A 19,666-nucleotide genomic window follows, 5' to 3' on the forward strand; every position below is an offset into this window, starting at 1 on the left:
TGCTCAGGAAGGGCCACTCCGTGCCTCGAGTGCCCTCCCTGCACCCGTCCCTTTCGTGAAGCCCACCAGATGAGGCCCCGACACCCCGGCCCCCGCACCCTCGGACGCCAGGAGGCTTCGGTGTGTCCCGGGCACTGGCGCGCTGGCAGACTGGGCGGTGTGGCTCAGGGGTTGGGGCTAGGGCGCTGGGATCCTCTCCTGTGGTCGGACCTGATGTCGCCGCCTCGCGCCCCGCCCGCCCCCGCCCTCCCCGCTTCTCCCGGCCTCCGGAAACTGCTGCGGGGCGGGGCGAGCGCGCCCCCTGCCTGTCAGTCTTGCTCACAGTCTCTGCAACCTTGAGAATCAGAGGACCTGGATGGAAGTCATCGCGCTGGACCCCCACCAGAACCTCTTATGGGGTTGCGGGTACGGTGGCCTTCGTCTGGCTGGGCGACTCCCCCAGGCGCACTCTCCCACGTGTCTGCCCCACCCTCAGGTATAGATAATCAGGGGCTTGCCACGGGACCCGCCCTGGGCCACACCCCCAATCAGGGTCACGGCTCTTCCTGGCACTTGTCACTCAGAAGAAACAAAAGTCATAGGTGAGCAGAAGTCCCAACCTTCGTCCATTAGCTCATCCATTCTGCAAGCATCTATTGAGTGCTTCTCTGAGCCGATGAATGAGACCCGGATGATTTCTTCTCTCTTCCACCCATCCCTTGCCTGGGGTGCACTGACCTGCCTGGCCTGGCCTGGCCTGGCAGCAGCTATTGACTAATATTGATAGAGCACCAGGAGCCAGCTGCCTCTGAAAGCAGCCCTTAGCTCACCAGGCTGTGCCTGAGGGCAACTCTGGCAAGGAGGGTGCATTAGCGTGGAAGGGGCTGGGCCCTCAAAGAGCCTTTGTTTCTCAAGGAGGACCGGGGGCTGCAGCCAGAGGTTATGGTGTAACCGACAGGGGGAAGGGTTGGGCGATAATTTATGATTCCACATGAGAAACCCATCCCTCACCAGGCCCCTGGCAGCCAGACCCTGCCCATGGCTCTCCATTGGGCTCCCATGCAAGGGGATTTCAGAATCCACAGCCCCCCGTCACTCCCCCATGGCTCTCCTGTCCAACAAGGAGACGGGCTGGGTTCTGAAGACAGAGTGAGGTGAAGTGCTCTGCCGAGGCTGCCCAGTGAGCTGAGGCCGCCGGGGCCCAGCAAGTGAGCCAGCCAGGTGATCTCGCCCCAGAGCTGGGTTTGTGGCCTGTGACTGGAGGTTGAGGGAGGGAAGCGTCCAATCTTTGAGGATTGAGCAGGCTTAATGGGGAGTCCCCACTGTTCTCCTACCTCACTATCTTTGCCCTCAGACCTATGGGGGAGGGAGGTGAGGTAGCTTCTCCCTCTTCCCCAAGTGGGAGTGCTCCCAGCTGGAGTGTGTCTATTCCAATTATGCATTAAGAACTGGGGAAATGCCGAAACCGGTTTGGCTCAGTGGATAGAGCGTCGGTCTGCGGACTGAAAGGTCCCAGGTTCGATTCCGGTGGTCAAGGGCATGTATCTTGGTTGCGGGCACATACCCGGTGGGGCGTGTGCAGGAGGCAGCTGGTCGATGTATCTCTCTCATCGATGTTTCTAGCTCTCTATTCCTCTCCCTTTCTCTCTGTGAAAAATCAATAAAATATATTTAAAAAAAAAAAAAAAAAAAAAAGAACTGGGGAAATTGCCGAAACTGGTTTGGCTCAGTGGATAGAGCGTCGGCCTGCGGACTCAAGGGTCCCTGGTTCGATTCCGGTCAAGGGCATATACCTTGGTTGCGGGCACATCCCCAGTAGGGGGTGTGCAAGAGGCAGCTGATCGATGTTTCTAGCTCTCTATCCCTCTCTCTTCCTCTCTATAAAAAATCAATAAAATATATTTTTTTAAAAAAGAACTGGCCGAAACCGGTTTGGCTCAGTGGATAGAGCGTCGGTCTGCGGACTGAAGGGTCCCAGGTTCGATTCCGGTCAAGGGCATGTACATTGGCTGCGGGCGCATCCCTGGTGTGGGGTGTGCAGGAGGCAGCTGGTCGATGTTTCTCTCTCATCGATGTTTCTAGCTCTCTATCCCTCTCCCTTCCTCTCTGTGGAAAATCAATAAAATATTAAAAAAAAAAAAAAAAGAACTGGGGAAATAGCCCTAGCCAGTTTTGCTCAGTGGTTAGAGTGTCAGCCTGCAGACTGCAGGGTCCGGGGTTCGATTATGGTCAAGGGCACATGCCGCAGTTGTGGGCTCAATCCCCAGTAGGGGGCATGCAGGAGGCACCAATCAATGATTCTCCCTCATTCTCATCACTCTTTCTCCCTCTCCCTTCCTCTTTGAAATCAATAAAAATATTTTTTTTAAAAAAAGAACTGGGGAAATGACCACAGGATGGGTGTGGAGACCCCCTGTGAAATGGGTCTGAGCTAAAATTTCATTGACCACCTGACCTCCACAAGCCCCTACTCTCCCTGACACAGTAATGTGTCTCCTGGATGGTATCAGTTTATTTTTTATTTATTGACTAGAGGCCCAGTGCACGAATTCATGCACAGGTGGGGTCCCTTGGCCTGACTGGCAATCGGGGCTGATTGGGGCCGTCTTGCCCAGTCCCAATCCAGGGCCGTTCAGCTGGGGGAGGAGAGACTCCAGGAGGTTGGCCAGCCCTGGGAGGTTGGCTGTGGAGCGCACTGACCACCAGGGGGCAGCTCCTGGATTGAGCATCTGCCCCCTGGTGGTCAGTGCGCATCATAGTTCCCTGCCGGTCGTCCGGTCATCATAGTTGCTTAGGCTTTTATATACATAGACTAGAGGCCCAGTGCATGATTAAATCATGCACGTGTAGGGTCCCCTAGGCCTAACCTGCCATCCAGGCCATACCCACTGTCCCGCAAAGCCAGAGCAGACAGACAGACAGCTCCCCTGCTTTGGCTTTCGATCGCGGGGGAGCTGGCTGTCTATCCGCTGGTGCACCAGGCCTTTTGAAAGCCTCCGGCGCGGTGAAGGCTTTCGAAAGGCCTGGTGGCGGAGCGGACAGACAGCCAGCTCCCCCGCTTTCACTCCCCGCTTTCGATGGAATGCAGCAGGACGTGGGTTTGCTGCCCCAGAGGCCCCTTCTGTGCCGCAGCACAGCCATGGTGCAGATGCTGAGCTCAGCGTCCCACCGGCCCAATCGGCCACCCCGGCCACCCCAAGTCCCGCCCCCTGCGCCTCCTGCTGGCCCAATCGTGGGTGTAGCGGAGTGATGGTAATTTACATATTACCATTTTATTAGGTAGGATGAGAGAGAGACTTGTTGTTCCACTTATTTATGCATTTATTGGCTGATTCTTGTATGTGCCCTGACTGGAAATCGAACCCACAACCTTGACATATTGGGATGATGCTCTAACCCACTGAGTTACCCAGCCAGGACTGGATGGTATCAGTTTAGATCCAGTGTCCAGAGTCCCCAAAATGTCTGATTATTTCCTTTTCCCCACACAGGCACTCTGATAAAAGGCTGCAGGTCTAAGTCCCTTTAGGAAATTTCAGCTGATAGAAAATTTAATGGATACATTTTGGCAGAGTTCTTCCTTAAGGGGTCCCGACCTCCCCTTCATTCTGGGAGTTCTGGGTGTGTAAACTGTCTGAAGTCTGGGAATTGAGAGGTCATGACTGTTTTTATGATTCAAGTTAGACTTTTGTTCTCTTGACCTAGAATTCTTCTGCTTATACAGATCAAGTAAGAATTCAGTAGACTTCCCATCTATTTCACTTCTAGGGACATCATGATCAACTAGCCAGTGCCATAAATCAATAAGAGTCGACTCTGATCGCTGCTTTGACTCTGCTGTCTATTAGGATAACCACGCCCACCTTGGCTTTGGCCATTAAAAGTGCCTCCACTTGGACCCTGACATGTCAGGATCCAATGTCCCCCACTGCATTTAGGTTTCCCCATTCCATGGCAGCAGTTCTCATGTAAGACGAGTGATCACAGAGCTCTTCTGGGATGCTGGGGCTTCCCTGGCAATGGTGGTGACAGGTGTGTCATCTGGACATTCCCAGGGCAGGTCTTAAATGACATTCCACTCGCCCTAGGCCTTTGGATCCCTTTCTCTAAAGTGGACTAAGGCAGGTCTGGCATTTCAACTCCATTTAGTGTGGGCCACTTTTAGGTCCATGTCAGCCAACTAAACAAACTATTAAACCCTTTCTAACCTCAACATTAAATTTAGAATCTGCTCAGTGAGCCCCTATCAATAAATTCAGCCTCATCCAACTTTATGTTCATTCTACCATTATCCCTCCCCTTAATATTTATTCCCACTTTCCCCAGTCTTGTCAATATAAACTGCAAAAATCATGTAGTTCTTTTGGAGTATAGCACAGTGGTCGGCAAACTCCTTAGTCAACAGAGCCAAATATCAACAGTACAACGATTGAAATTTCTTTTGAGAGCCAAAAACCGACTTCTGTGCATGGGCCACGAAGTTTCAATCACACTGTACGCGCGCGCCCGCACGTGGTATTTTGTGGAAGAGCCACACTCAAGGGGCCAATGAGCTGCATGTGGCTCACAAGCCGCAGTTTGCCGACCACTGGTATAGCACACCTCCTCATAGGTCACATTTTGCACCTCCCCCTACAAGGCCTGGGACATGCCACGTTCACTGCCATCTCAGTGCCTTAGCACACGCTGTGCCTCTGCCTGGGAAGCTCTCCTTGCTTCCCTCGTCTGTCACTGCTGCGTCGAGATGACCCCTCCTCCCTGACCACTGGAGGAAAGCACAGTCCTCTGATCACCCCCTCCACACATCCTAGCATCATTACTCTGCTGTAGTTGCTCACAGCCCTTCTCGTCATGACATAAATTTACTGTCTCCTCAACTATGCCATAAGACCTTGAGGACCCCGTTTGTCTTGCACACGCCTGCATCCGCAGCACCAAGGCTAGAACCTGGCATGAAGCAGATGCTCAATAAATATTTGTGGAGCAAATGAAACAATTGTGCAAAGCCTGACCCTTGTACTCTGGCATCTCTGATGCTGTTAATAAACAGAGCAGGCCTGGGTTTCATTTGTTTATTCATCCCCTAATGGTTCCAGAGAGAATTCAAGATGGGAAGGAGGGTTTCAGCATCACCCACCCTCCCAGATGGCAAGAACTTCAGTGCATGTGCAATGAAGCGTGGCCACTGTGCCCTGGAAATGTGTGGACTGTAGGCTGTGAGCTCCAGGACCCCCAACTTTGGGCAGTCAAGGTAATGGAGCAATACATGCTTTCCTCAGCCCAAGTGAGGCAAGCAACAGCCACACAGATTGTGAAACACGGTTCAGAATTTCTCCTCCTGTATCTGGGAGACCAAAGGTCTGTCCCCTCATCCCACTCCCACCACAGGTCACAGATCTTCAACGCTCTGGCTGCCTGGAAGGGTTTAACCAGAGTGAATCATGCAGTGACTGAGGCTGGAGCAGCTGGCTGGGGCCGCCTTTGTCCCTGGCACGGCTTCAGGAGACGGGCACCAGCCTTGGTGAAGGCCAGAGTCCATCTCAGATTTGGGCCCCACGGGCAGGAAGGGGCAGTGGGCTGAGAAGAAGTAAAGGTGGGGTGCCGTGTCATTCACAGATGAGCCAAGCCTAGAACCCACCTCCCTGAGGCCAAGAGGAGCTGACACCGGGCCCTGCAGGCCCATCCCGGCAGCAGGATATGGGCCATAGGTGGCAAACCAGTACTTTTCCGAAGGAGAACCAGTGCAGAGTCAAGGCCTTGGGAGCCTTCCTGATGTTTCAGCCACCCCCTTCCCTGTTTGAATGTCCAAGGCTTCGATTCCAAGTAAGGGTGGCCAGAGAGTGGCCACCTTGCAGTGGCCATCTGGGGTGGCTGAGGGCTGCCCACCTACTTCCCCTGGGAGGCAGAAGTTTCTTTGTCTGAAAGAAAGGAAGGAGGGGGGAGAAAAAACAATCCTTGCTCAATTATGTTTCAGATACTATCCCCTGCACTAACACCCTCCACTCCAGCCTGCAAGCCAGGGGAGCTAAGAGGACCCAGACACCCAGCTTAGGGGAGTCTGTGTGCCCCATCACAACCTAGAGCCTCTTCTTCCTGCATGCAGACAGAGGATAAATTATTACCAAAGGACAAAAGCATCTTCGCACCTTATCATGCACCAGCCCCTACGGAGACCCTAGTTTAACCTCAATGATGCAGCAAGCAGGTGCTGTCAGCAGCGCCATTTTACAGAGGATGAAACAGACTAGGGACTGGCCACAGTCTCGCAGGTGGCAAATAAGGTACTGGGATTTGAGCTACAAAGTTTTGGGAGGAGTCCCGAGGATGGCTGGGTATGCAAACAGACATGAGGTGATTTGTGTGACTAGGAGAGCAAAGACCAGAGAGGAGGCTGAGCTCAGATAAAATGCAGGAAAATGAAATACAATTCCCCAAAACAAACTACGAACAATAAGAATACTGCCAACAGAAGTGCCTATATGAGCTATTACTACGTGCCAGGCCTCAGGTGCACAGCCTTGACCCTCAGCCTCCGCCCAGCCCTGCCTCCCACTCTAGTCAGGGGGAAGAGCCAGATCTCAGGAGAAAATCCTTTGCCTCATTCACCCTCAGGTGTCCCTTTTGTGGATACATGTGATCAACCAGGCACAGGAGGCAGGACATCTGCGCCTCTGTCGCTGTCCTGCAGCTGTCTTTTGGGGTGGCCGTGGGAAGCCCTGCAGCTGTCACTGTAAGTGGATGAGAAGAGTATGCCTCCTGCCAAGAGCCTCTGAAACGTATGACAGGCCTATACCCAGCTGCCTGATGGCAAACTCACCGTTAGGGACAAACTTCAGTGAGCTGCTGAATATTCAGAAGCGTGACTGCCCCTTCTTGGGGCCATCGTTCAGGAACTCATGGCCCAATCCGTTGCCACACTTGCCACAGGAGACCTGGGAAGAGCACCAAAACAGCCACGTGAGCTTCCGGCCACAAAACAGCCACAGCAATGGCCCCACCTGCCACCAGCGGGCGATGTCCTCCCCGTGCCCATTTCCAAGGTAACTGATGGCGGGAGAGGTTGACCTCCATCCTGGAGCCTGCGCAGGAAAGTCGTCCTATTTCCCTGTTCCCACCAAGACCCCAGCCTGTCTCAAAGTTTGGGGTGGCAGCTTCCCTGGCCGAGGCAGGAGGTTGGGATAGACAGACTCTAAGCCCCTAGAGCTGCAGGGGGAGCAGAAGGAAGGAAGGGGTGGCCAACACCCCCCTTCCCATCCCCTACTGCTACCACTCACCTTTAAGGCTTCAGGCCGGTTGTGCTCTGGGCGCTTGGCCACACTGTCAGCATGGATAGTCTCCGTGAAGGCTGGCCATGGGGATGAGTGCGCATACTTTGAGCGGCTGGAGAAGAGCTCGTAGCCACACTTGGCGCACACGTAGACACCTGGAGGCAGGAGGAGAGGCAGACGCAAAGACGCTGCCTCCAGCCTCTTTGGGGTGAGCTCCCAAATCCCTGACCCAGTAAAACGTAGCACTCTCCCCTCCCCGATCGCAGAGTGAGATGCACACCCTCCCCACACCCCCACCTGGGAATTGGGGAAGACACACCACTGAGTTCACATTTAGTGGTTCTTTTTTTTTTTTAAGGAGGTAGGTTGTTTGTTTGTTTGTGTTTTTATTGATTTCAGAGAAGAAGGGAGAGGGAGAGAGAGATAGAAACATCAGTGATGAGAGAGAATCATTGAGCGGCTGCCTCCTTCACACCTCCTACTGGGGATCGAGCCCGCAACCCAGGCATGTGCCCTTGACCGGAATCGAACCTGGGACCTTTCAGTCTGCAGGCCAACGCTCTATCCACTGAGTCAACCCGGCTAGGGCACATTTAGTGGTTCTTAATATGTGCCAGAGACCAAGAGAGTCATTTTTCACTCTTATTTCATCGACTCTTCTCAACAGCCCTGTGATACAGACGTATCCATTGTACAATGAGGAACCTGAAGCTCAGTGATGCAAACCACTCAGCTAGAGGGTGTGCAACCAGGAAGAAACCCAGGAAGTCCGATGAGGACACAGCACTCACCCTTCACAGGCCCCACACAGGGGAGGGTATGACATGGCCAGCACCACCCAGCCCCCTTCCCTTCCCAAGAGGCTGTCCTGTTGCTCAGCGAAGCCTTGAGCTAGACTCCCAGCCACAGCCACTGGCTGGCTCTCCCTGTCCAAAGAGAATGGCTCCAGAGAAAAGGCCTCCAGGCCAGACAGGGGGCCGGGGAGAACAGGTTTAAACCTATCCTCAAAAGAGCCCTTTGATGGGGGGAGTGGGGGGAGGAGCTGACTTGCAGAACAGGAAGCAGGTATCCCTTACCCACTTCCTGGCCCAGGGACAGTCTCCCTTGGAGTCCCTGAACTACTCAGCCTTTACCAGTAACTGCAGGAGGAAGCAAAGAGGAACCAGGAGCTGCTGCAGTTACTGGCGTGGCAGAGCAGCCTGAGGGTCCCAGAGCCAGAGGGTTTCAGGGAATGGCTTTGCCCAGAGGGTCCTCTGTCACAGCAGATATCCATAGGTGCTCAGTGTCAGAGCCTAGTCCTCTGGAGAGCTGATACCCAACAGATTCCACCCCAAGTAAGTTGCTGCCCTAGTCTTGCCTATGGCACGTTTTTACCAAATTAGTCCATTACCAAGCAGCACAGCCCAGAAGGGGGCCCAGCAGGGCTTCTCAGAGCCTGGAGCCAGTGCTGAGGGCTGGCCATGCCACAAACCACTCCCAGACCCACTCCCCGCACCCCGCCCAGGCTGTCCGGTCAAACTTCACTACACTGGCCACTCCTGGTTACCCAACCCGGGCCGGGCAGGTCGGGGAGGCACCAAGGCCAACACATTCGGGGACGTTCTGTGCTTCTGGCTCACCTCGCGGGTCCCAGGAAACGGGGACGGGGAAAGGGCGGGGGTAACCTCAGAGAGAGGGAGCAGCCACGGCCCCTGGACAAGACCCTCTTCCACCGCGTCCCTCTGAAGTCCAGATCCTGACCCGGAGCCCCACCACCCCATGTACCCTGACCCCACTGATTCCCCCGCAAACGGCCACGTTCACATTCAAAGGCTTTCCTCCTCGAGGAGAGTGAACCCCTCTAATGTCCTCCTCCCCTCAGGCACCCCTACTCTCCGAGCCCCCCAGATTCCTCCCTCCTCCGTGATCCCCTTTATCTACACGCGCTCCTCCCCGCGCGGTCCCACTCGCCGCCCCATTCCCGGGACTCCAGGGCTCCATCACCATCCGAGGGCAGCGACGGCCCCTCTAATGCGCGCCCCCGCCCCGCTGCTCTGCCAGGAGGTCAGAGGTTGTACCCGGATCAAAGTGCTTCTGGAAAACCTCGCCCCCAGAGAAGCTGCAGAACGACATGGCGCCGACCAGACCGCTGCACCAACGTTGCTCGCTTCACTTGGGTCTGAGGACACCGACCGCGAGCCTGCACCCAGCCCCGCGCCCGAGACCCCGCCCCCTCCAGGAGACCAATCACGTCCAGGGACGCCGCGAGGCCCGCCTCCGGGGGATCCGCCCCTTCCCGGGAACCAATCGGACCAGAGTTCTGGGTTCCTCCTCCCGGAGGCCCGCCCCCTCCCGAGAACCCGCCCCCTCCAGCCTTCCCAGCAGGCCCTGCCCATCGACGCGTCCTGAGGACCGCTCCTGTGCTGCGTTCCCGCGGGCCAGCGCCAGGGGGCGCCGCCGAGCTGCGCTGGGTTTGGGGTGTGCTCTCTCCGCCCCGGCGCTGAGCCCCGTGCCACAGGCCCTCACCGGCCTTTCCACGCCCTCAATTCAGACGCCGGGGAAGAGGTGCCTCCAGCCTTTATTAGACAAGGGGGACAGGCGGGGTCTCGCGCGCTTCTTTCAGGCTCCTTCCATCCCAAGACGCCTACAAGTCTCCCGAGGTCTCCGGCTTTTCTTTATCAAGATGCTTCTTTTGGGGACCCTGTGAGAGTGGGGGGCCAGAGAAGCGTTTATCACTGGGGTCTGGCTCAGAATACTGCCCCTGGCCAGCTGCCTGAGTCACCCAGAGCCGGCTCTGCCGGCACCTCCCATGGTAGTCCCTCCCCTACCTTCTTTTCCAGCAAGAATTAGTGCCCAGGGCTAGACTCCTAAAAGCCCGCTCCTATGGATGAGGGCAGGGGGCATCCTGCCACCCCAATCTGCTCCAGCTTCCCCACTCTCATAGAATGTGAGGTCTGAGCCCCAGAGGAGGGAGATGGGGGCACTCACCATGAAGACCCTTTTCTCTTGGGCTGTCTGGAAGCGGCCATGTCCAAACTTGGAGGTGGTGTCTATGAACTTGAGTTCAATATTCTCCAGGGCCCGGCGGCTGTGGTGCACCAGGAGGGACTGGGGATCCGTGGGAAAGGAGAGCCTCAAGACGGAGGTTCCCACCCCCTCCAGTCACCCCCCATCCACCCACCCATCTCCTGTCAGAACCCCTTTCTTTTTGCTCTCCCTATCCACTGCCCCTCTTCTGAACAGGCTGGAGGACAGGGCAGGCCAGCCATCCCCCCCCTCGCAAAGCCCATGGGGCTCCTGCTCCCCGCGCCCCCCCCCGCACCCCCCTGCCCCCCTCCCGCTCCCAACCGACTGCCTGCCCTGACCTTCCTCAGTGTGATGACCCGCTTCTTGGTTCCCGCGATGCAACCCTTCAGCATGACGAAGTCGTTGTTGACTTCCCCATAGTGAGGGAAGCCACCCTGTGGGGAGGTGGGTCAGGATCCAGATTGAGTTAGGGGGTAGCTGGCCCCATCCCCTCCAGGCAGCCTTCCAGGATCTTCCAAACTCCCGTGCTCAGCTGTAATTGGAAGGAGCCAGAGCTGGCCCCTGGCCAAGAATGACACCCTCTATCACTGATCAAAGCAGCCTCTGAGCCACACCCTAGGTCTCCTCCCACAGTATATCATTTCACAATCTGCATTTATTCAGGGGGAAACTGAGGCTCGGAAGGGTGGAGTCACCTGCTCCAGCACAGACTGCAGCTGGAGTTCAAACCCAGGGAGCCTGTCCCCAAGGCCACAGTCAGAACCGCTGCCCGCTGCCCCCGTGACAGCAGTTGGAGTATAAGCTATCTGCAGAGGAGGCTCAGAGAGTGCGGGAAGGAAGGGGTTTGGTGGGGCCTGAGCTCTTGGGGCATCACAGCACCCCACACACCTACCCCACACATGCTCACCAGGCCCCCTCAGCCAAACTGGCTGCCCAACCTCACCAGCGGCGTGATGGACTTGTCAGTCAAGTCGTAGCTGGTGGACGCGTTATTCTTAACCAGCTTCCCATCCTCTTTGTGGAACCCCCGGCCAATGCGGTAGATCTGCCAGGAGGACAGGGCACATTGAGGGCAGCAGGTGACCTCTGGGGCCAGCAGTATGTCCACACCCCTCAGATGCAGGCTTAAACCCCGGCACTGGTGGGTGCGTATCAGAGCCTTTGGGGAACGGGCAGTGTCTGGGTCATGTACCCCACCGGCTGGGGTCTGGTCACCACGTCCCCCCTCACCAGGACTCGGGACACACCTTCTTGTTGAGCTCCGTGCGATGGTGGTAGCCCTTCTGCCCAGCCCGGGCGATAGAGCAGCCCACTCGGGCGGGGTGCCAGGCGCCAATGCAGGCCACTTTTCGAAGCCCCTTGTGGGTCTTCCGAGGCAGCTTCTTGGTGTGCCAGCGGCTCGTGACCCCTGCAGGTGGGAGGGGCTGGTGGCTGAGGCCAGTCTGGCCCCATCCCCTCCAGGCAGCCTTCCAGGAGCTGCCATCCCTGCCCGGCCCTACCTTTGATGCCCCGGCCCTTGGTGACAGCGATGACATCAATGACCTCGCTCTGACTGAACACGCTGTGCACCGGCACCTGCTTCTCCAGCCGGGCCTGGGCCCAGGCCACCTTCTCGGCCACTGTGCCGCCGTTCAGCTGGATCTCCATGATGTGGGCCTTCTTCTGCCGGAAGGGCAGCAGCTTCATCTGCGGGACACAGCGTGCCGGTGAGTCCCCATGGGGTCAAAACCGCCTTTACTGACACCGCGTGACTGCCTGTGACCCCCGGCAGGGTGGCATGCCTGCATTCATTCAGTAGATGTTCCCGTGCCTGATCTGGCTACGTGCCATGTCCTGTGCTGGGCACTGGGGTGCAGCATAGAATGCGGCAGACAGGGTCCTGGTCCTCACAGAGCCACCATCTAGTTGGGAAACAGAAGCCAAGTATCCTGGAGAGGGCTAAGTGTTCTGGTGGACTATTGGGGGGGGAGGGAATAGTCACTGCACATGGGGTGGTCCTGGAGGGCTTCTCTGAGGAGGTGACACCAGTAATAAGAAGGAGCCACTAGGTGAACATCTGAGGCTTCTGGGATAGAGGGAACCACATGTGCTGTGGCCCTGCGACAGGGAAGATCCTGAGGAACTGGGAGGACAGCACGGAAACCAGTGTGTCTAGACCAGTGATGGGCAACCTTTAGAGCTTGGTGTGTCAAACTTCGCCAAAAAACTGAGCATAACTCGGGTAGTGTGTCACTTTGAGGAAAAAACATTATTTCGCAGATGTTTCATCCTCAGGAGCAGCAAATGTTTCATCCTCGGCATGCGGCCACCTCAGCGGCCGCGTGTCATCAGAAATGGCTACGCGTGTCAGTGCTGACACGCGTGTCATAGGTTCGCCATCACTGGTCTAGACCATGGGGAGCAAGGAGTCAGACAGGAACAGCGTCCTGCCGGGCAGGTCTTGTAGGGAGGAACTTGAGTTTTATCCCCAGGTGTGGGGTCTAATGCAATCTAATTCGTATTTGTAAACATCTCTGGTGCTGCTCTGTGAGGCACAGGCTGGAAGCAGGCGGGGACGCACAGGTGGAAGCAGGAACACGGTGGGGTCGCAGCAGAGTGCTCAGCAATGAGTACTTATGGAACACCTACTGCATACAAGGCCCTTGGCGGGTTCTGGCGACACAGCACTGAACAGGCAGCGCGGCCCCTACCCCCAAGGAGCTCAAGGGAGATGGACGTTAACCAATAACACAGGTAACTAGGAACTGCAAGGGTGAGAGTAACTGGGCAGGGGTGGGGGGTAGGGAGGGAGTACCCCTGCTCAGGGCCTATGAAAGGCTCCCATGAGGATTAGACACCAAGGAATGTTCCAGAATAAGCCAGAGGGTAATCTGTCAGCCCACATCAAGCCAGACGCCATGTACAAATGTGGATGCACACACACGCTTATAGCAGAACCACAGGGAGGCAGCTGGCCTTCTACCCGGGCATTTGGCAGGAGGCCCAAGCCCTTTGGGGCATTTCAGGACCTTGGTTGACCACCGGGCATGGGCAATGCCCATAGTCCTCAGAGCGCACTGGCACCCGGCATTTCATCCCTGGAGCTACAGACAGCCAACCCTTTGGTCCTGTGCCCAGGACTCACGGTATTTTTAGGCTGACATTTGCCAGGGCTCCTGGAGCTGGGGTGGGGGAGGGGAGCCCAGCGGTGACCTGGCCGGCTGGGTGTGGGCTGAGGTTAAGGGGCTGACCTGGGTGTGGACGATGACCCGAATGACCTTGCAGTACTTCTTCATGGCGGCAAAGTCTTTCTGGAGCTGTTTTTTGCCATCGGCGTCACGCCACCTCTTACAGGCCTTGGTGAAGGCTTTCTTCTTGCTCTTGTGCCTGAGCCATGCACAGAGGGTGCTCAAAGGGGCCAGCTGGGTGGTTCCCTGGGCCCTGCCCACCTGCCACCCACCAAACATGGGTCTTAGAACAGTAAATGTCCCCTTTCCTTCCACCTTTGCTTCCTGGGGGAGGCCACTGCCAGGACCTCCCTGGAATCCCTTTAAGCACAGACGGTCCCTCCCTTCTGTAAGCTAGGCCTTCTCCCTGCCTCCTAGGGCCTGCGGGTGAGTGCCAGATGTGCGGGAGCTTGGGAAAGGGGCATGCTGGCCACCTGCCCACACCGATATGGCTGCTGACCTCACTTCAGAAGCAAACAGCTGTACTGCACGCTGTTCCTAACCCTCACTGGAACTCTGGTTGATAGACACCATAACCCCTATTCTACAGATGAAGAAGCCAAGGCTCACAAAGTCAAAGTCCCTGGATGAGAGGCAAGTTGAAAACAATAAAAATAGAGAAAACAAGACCAGATGGCATATGCCAAGCCATTTCTCTCTTGAACCCTTGACCCACTTTGTCCATCTAATCCTCACAGCAGCCCCAAGATGCAGGGACCACTCCCGTTTCCATTGGATGGTGTCTGTGGCACGCCTAAAGGTGAGGGGTGGGGTTAAGGGGCTGACCTGGGAGTGGCCTCTTAGGCTGTATGGTCACAGGGCCTGCTCTGACTCTAGGGCCCATAGAGGGCCAGGGCTGGGCTGTGCCTACATAAGGAGGGGTGTGCCTGTGAGGTGCCTCAGGTGTGGGGGAGGGGAGCTTGACTTGTACCAGGGAAGACTGAGGCCTGAGAATGCCTTTCTTTCTAATGAGAAGAGCTTGTCAGTTGGCTGTTTCCCTTTTCACCCTGGCTGCTAGGAAGCTCGGAGCCCACTCTGACATTTCATCCAGTTAGTCCCTTAATTAACCCTGAGGATTAGAATACCTGCTTCCTCTTTTCCCTTTATCCCAATTTCCTCTCAAGACTCCTAATACCCATCTTTTACTGAATTGAAGGCATCCTTTCACACACACACACACACACATACACACACACACACACACACACACTTTCCTGCCTTTCACATACTGTTGACACTTCTCCTCCTGCCCACCCCCATCATTCCAACACAGGGATGGGGAGCGAAGGGCCCCCCCACCCCCACCAGCCCACACAGGGTCGCCCGGAGGGCCCTCACCAGTCCTTGTAGAAGCGCCGGCGACACTCATCACTGAGGTGCTCTGCAAAGATGGTCTTGAAGCTCCGCAGGCCGCGAGGGGTGGCCACGTAGCCCACGACACCCACCACCACAAGAGGTGGCGTCTCCACAATCGTCACAGCCTCCACCTCCTCCCGCTTGGAAATTTCTGGATGAGACCCAGAGACAGGCTTGGAGGAGAGCTTCCAGAGCCCATGGGTGAGGGGACAGAGTGGAGGAACAACTGCAGCCCCTCCTGCCTGAGGGAGGACGGAGCACCACAGCCCCAGGGCTGCTGGGTACAGAGACCCTCCCAACCAGAGCCCTCGCTGACCTCCTGCCCTCAGCCTGCCTGCTCCCGCCCCTTCTCTCCCTCTCTGCCTTGGCATGGAGCAGCTGCTGGTCAGGGCCCCACAGGTGGTCCATGTGAGCTCTGACTCTGCGATCTCAGGCAAGGCCGGACCTGCTTCCTGCCTCAGTTTCCCCACCAGACCATCTGGAAGTTGGCTAGGAGAGCAACAGCCATGGCAGCATCCCCCAAAGGATGGGGTTAGGTCTCCTTTAGTGGGGCACAAATTAAGGGAGAGGGATAGAGAGCCAGAAACATCGATGAGAGAGAAACATCGATCAGCTGCCTCCTGCACACCCCCTACTGGGTATGTGCCCGCAACCAAGGCACATGCCCTTGACCGGAATCGAACCCGGGACCCTTGAGTCCTCAGGCGAATGCTCTACCCACTGAGCCAAACCGGCCACGGCAAATGATCATTTTTTTATTTTAATAGTTACAAATGTATGTTGATGAGTTCTAGGAAAAAAACCTGTAACTTGTCAGAACCCATGATTTTATAGATGTTATTACTGAGGCTATTACAAAGTAAAAGAAGTTCTTTGTTTAAAAAATATATTGGGAGCCTGGCCGGTGTGGCTCAGTTGGTTGAGTACATCGTCCCATATACCAAAAGGTTGCCGGTTTAATTCCCAGTCAGGGCACATGCCCAGGTTATGGTCTAAATCCCCAGTATGGGGCATGCAGAAGGAAGTTGATCGATATTTCTCACATCAAGTTTCTCTCTGTCCCTCTCCCTTCTCTCTCTAAAATCAATAAAAATATTTTTATTTAAAATATATATGTATACACACACACACACACACATTTAGGAGAACCCTGGCTGATGTGGCTCAATTGGTTGAGCACTGTCCTGTATGCCAGAAGATGACAGGTGCAATTCCTGATCAGAGCATACACCCAGGTTGCGGGTTCGATCCCAAGTCGGTCATGTGTGGGAGGCAACTGATCGATGTTTCTTTCTCACATCAGTTTCTTTCCCTCTCTCTTTCAATCAATAATTTTTAAAAAAGATAAAAGGACTAAAAGAAAAAATATATATATATATATAAATATAGAGAGAGAGAGAGACAGAGAGAGAGAGGGGAAAAAACAAAAAAAAAAAAACAGGTGAGTGGCTGCCAAAAGGTTGGGGGAGGGGGTAGCTGTGGCTATAAAAGGGCACCAGGGAGACCCATGTGGGGTGGAATATTCCGAGGCGGGTGGTACACACATGTACACATGACAGAGCTGTATAGAAAGAACTAAATACACATGTGCACACACAAACACAACTGGGGAAACATGGGTCAACAAGCATCCTGCTGTGACATATAGCTTTTCATTGGGGGAGACTAGGTGAGGGGCACATAGAATCTCTCTGTCTTGTTTCTTACAACCACATGTGAATTCTAATGAGCCCAAAACAATAAATATAGTCGGGTGCTTGCCTTTGACGCCTAGCTCCTCCACTTACTAACTGGGCCACTGGCAAGTCTGATAACCACCCCATTTCCTCATCTGTGAACTGGGGGCAATGACAGAACCCACCTCAAGGGACTGCCATTCCCACAGGCAGGGCCTTGCCCTTCCTGGAGTCACTTCCCCTTTTGAAGTCCAGCCCTGATCTCTAGCATTTGGAAGTTTCTCCCAATCTCCTGGCAGTCAGAGGTACTCTGTCCAAATCCCCCCGCCCCGGGCTCCCTCTGTGGCCACTCACTGAGCCCTGGCCGGTGCACCTCCCGCAGCGTGTGTGTCATGCCGGCCTTGTAACCCAGGAAAGCTGTGAGGTGCACAGGCTGGCTGGGGTCATCCCGAGGCCATGTCTTCACCTTGCCCCGGTGCCGGCGGCTCCTCTTGTGGGGCAGGAAGCCCAGGTGTCCATGCCGAGGGGCAGAGAACTTCCGGTGGGACTGAGGACAAGAGCAGATGGAGGCCAGAGCTGGGGTCACTCGGGTGAAAATGGTTGGATAGTCCCAACCCAGAGAAAGGAGCTAGAGACCCCAGATTGACGCTCGGTGGTCTTCAGTGCCTCCATCTGTCTGCAGTAAAGGAGGGGAAGGCTGGCCCAGGGGCAGTGTCTTACGAATGGAGTTAGCAGCAAGTCCTCCTCACCCACAGGTTTTCTGCCTCAGTGGGCTCAGCCTGGCTGGGTCCTGGAGAGGTAGGCCCACATTGTGGCGAGGGTTACAGAGACAGGGGGCTGCTGCCTGTTCTAGGCCTGGCAGTCCACGTTCTGGCCCCTGCGATCCTCTCCAATCCCCTACTCCTTTACAGGCCCAAGGACTATCCCTGCTGGGGGAGGCTCCTAACGCCCACCTGCCCCTTCCCAGGAAGCTGGCTTGGTCCAGCTCCAGCCCCCCAGCCTACTGACCATGGCCGCTGTTCCCCGCAGGTCAGGAAAGAAAGGGGCCTCCCTGTCAGGTGCTGGAGGTCGAGTGGCAGGGCCAGGACACACAACAGCCAGATCCCAGATTTAGCCCCTGGCAGGAGAGCTTGGTCATCTCCCGTGGCGGGTATGGGCTCTAGTGCCAGGAGCGGGCTTGGCCTGGGCGGAGCGATGGGGGGACATCAAATGGGCATGGGGACACTTGGAGCCAAGGCTGGCACTCCTTTCCTCAAAGGCCCTGGGAACGGGTCACGCCCACTTTGCTTTCTTTCTTGTGAGACTTGCTCCCAGGAACAACTTGGCCTGGTGGGAGGCAGAAGAAAATCACCCGGGGGCTTCTCGTGCAGCTGCTGGAGATGCGGGTCTGAGTTCAGGTTGCTGGCATTGAGGCATCCTGTCCTGAGTACTGTGAGCCTGAGCTGCAGGGAGATGGGGAGGACTGACTCTGTGCCCACAGGGTCCCCAGGGCCCTGGTTCAATATCAGGATCCCTTAACTGTAATAGCTGTAATCCAAGAACTTTTAGATACTTTTATGGGCTGAAGTTTCTAATGAAAGGGGTATTGAAAGCTCTTATTTTTGATACAAAGATTCTATGGTTATAAAGTCCTGTAGCTGCAGAACCGGAGTTTTATTGGCCTAAGATGATTCTGAGGGTCTAGGATTTTGCATCACTTAGTGCTAAGATCCTGTGCTACAAAAATATCACAACTCTTTGTTTTTGTTGGTTTCTAATTACAATGCTACTCACCAGAGGATATTTTTCCCATTGATTTTTAGAGAGAGTGGAAGGGAAGGGGAGAGACAGAGAGAGAAACATTGATGTGAGAGAGACACATGGATGGGTTGTCTCCCACACCCACTGGGGCCAAGGACAGGAACCTGCAACCTTGACTGGAATCGAACCTATGACCCTTTAGTCGGTGGGCCGACGTTCTAACCACTGAGCTAAACCAGATAGGGCACAAAACTACTTTTAATACCGTATTTTCCGGCGTATAAGATGACTTTTTAACCCAGAAAAATCTTCTATACGCCCAGTCGTCTTATACGCCGGAAAATACGGTACTTTGAGCTGAGCCCTAAGGGAATAAAATCACAGGGAAGGGGTAACCCCTTCCGCTGAGGGAATGAAGCATAGAAGAAACTGCTGCAGACTCAGGACAGAAGGAATGCCATTGGTGCTGAGTGCTATAGGAAATGTGGTGGGACTGGCTCCAGGGACACAGGCCAAGGGCAGGAGGGTTGGACACAGAGCCACAAAGCTACTTGGGTCCCTCCCTCTCATTTACCTTTTTCTGCTTCTGGTGCATGATCTTTGAGTCCCTCTGCTCCCAGGCAGCAGCAGAATGTCCTCACCTCAGCACTATCAAGTCATCATGGCGAACGCAGAGGCTCAGCCCTGCCTCCATTGGGTTCCCTTTTCTGTCCAATGTTGCAGGCCAATGTTATGATTCTTTGGGTCTGACAGTGTGTATTTCCGAGAGTTCATGATTGGAAGAGGTGGCATTTCTGTGATTCCAAATTCTGTGTGTCCATAGAGTTGATGGCTCTGTGTCTCTGGGCCCAGCCTTTGCCAGGAAATGACCAGCACCCTCCCTAGTGCTGGCCAGGGGCCATGCCAGGTGTGGAGATCTTAGAGGGGAGCCAGCAGGGCCCTGGTCAGTAGAGGTGCCTCAGGGACACAACAGTGCTCAGGACCAGGATGAAACCATCAGAACAGGACCAGAGCACCCTGTGCCCAAAATAGGAACCATTTCTCCTTATAAAAGGGGGCTCTCAGGGGCAAGCCCTGTCTTCTGCTCTGCCCCAGGCAGGCCCCCCAAGAAAGGCCCCCCAGAGAAGGCGGCAGGACACGAGCAATCCAAGAGGCATCCTGGAAGAGTTGATGTTATTTGTTTACGAGTAGTTGGTTGTTTGCTCTACTGCCCTGAGTTCTCCAGGAGAGCCCAGCTGTGTTCATCTTGTTCCTCACTACACTTGGCACAGGCCTTAATAGTTTACTTATTCAGTCTCCTTTTATTATTTATTTCTTTTTAAATATTTTTATTGCATTTTAGAGAGAGAGGAAGGGAGGGGGGAGAGAAACATTAATGATGAGAGAGAATCATTGATCAGCTGCCTCCTGCACGCCGCCTACTGGGGATGGAGCC

The 19,666-nt window shown here is 55.2% G+C and overlaps 2 protein-coding genes across 3 annotated transcripts; both read right to left on the reverse strand.

The window, feature by feature from the left end:
- Positions 1–5,037: 5,037 nt before the first annotated feature.
- MSRB1 (methionine sulfoxide reductase B1) lies at positions 5,038–9,426 on the reverse strand. Of its 2 annotated transcripts, XM_008146392.3 has the most exons (4): positions 9,305–9,426; positions 7,254–7,402; positions 6,797–6,911; positions 5,792–5,897 (listed from the first exon to the last, which is right to left on the reverse strand). In XM_008146392.3, exons 1-4 carry the CDS (start codon positions 9,357–9,359, stop codon positions 5,866–5,868), a joined length of 351 nt encoding a protein of 116 aa, XP_008144614.2. In that variant the 5' UTR covers positions 9,360–9,426; the 3' UTR covers positions 5,792–5,865. The 2 variants fall into 2 exon arrangements, with proteins under 2 accessions (XP_054570576.1, XP_008144614.2); XM_054714601.1 differs by lacking the exon at positions 6,797–6,911 and having other exon boundaries at positions 5,038–5,897.
- A 361-nt stretch (positions 9,427–9,787) lies between these two features.
- On the reverse strand, positions 9,788–17,574 carry RPL3L (ribosomal protein L3 like). The gene is made up of 10 exons (XM_028152950.2): positions 17,500–17,574; positions 16,846–17,038; positions 14,798–14,966; positions 13,484–13,619; positions 11,753–11,939; positions 11,501–11,661; positions 11,197–11,298; positions 10,592–10,687; positions 10,215–10,334; positions 9,788–9,927 (listed from the first exon to the last, which is right to left on the reverse strand). The coding sequence occupies exons 1-10, from the start codon at positions 17,500–17,502 to the stop codon at positions 9,871–9,873; spliced, it is 1,224 nt and encodes a 407-aa protein (XP_028008751.2). The 5' UTR covers positions 17,503–17,574; the 3' UTR covers positions 9,788–9,870.
- Between the last annotated feature and the right edge of the window lie 2,092 nt (positions 17,575–19,666).

The sequence above is a fragment of the Eptesicus fuscus genome, chromosome 4 (genome assembly GCF_027574615.1).
Source record: "Eptesicus fuscus isolate TK198812 chromosome 4, DD_ASM_mEF_20220401, whole genome shotgun sequence".
Taxonomy (NCBI): Eukaryota; Metazoa; Chordata; class Mammalia; order Chiroptera; family Vespertilionidae; genus Eptesicus; species Eptesicus fuscus.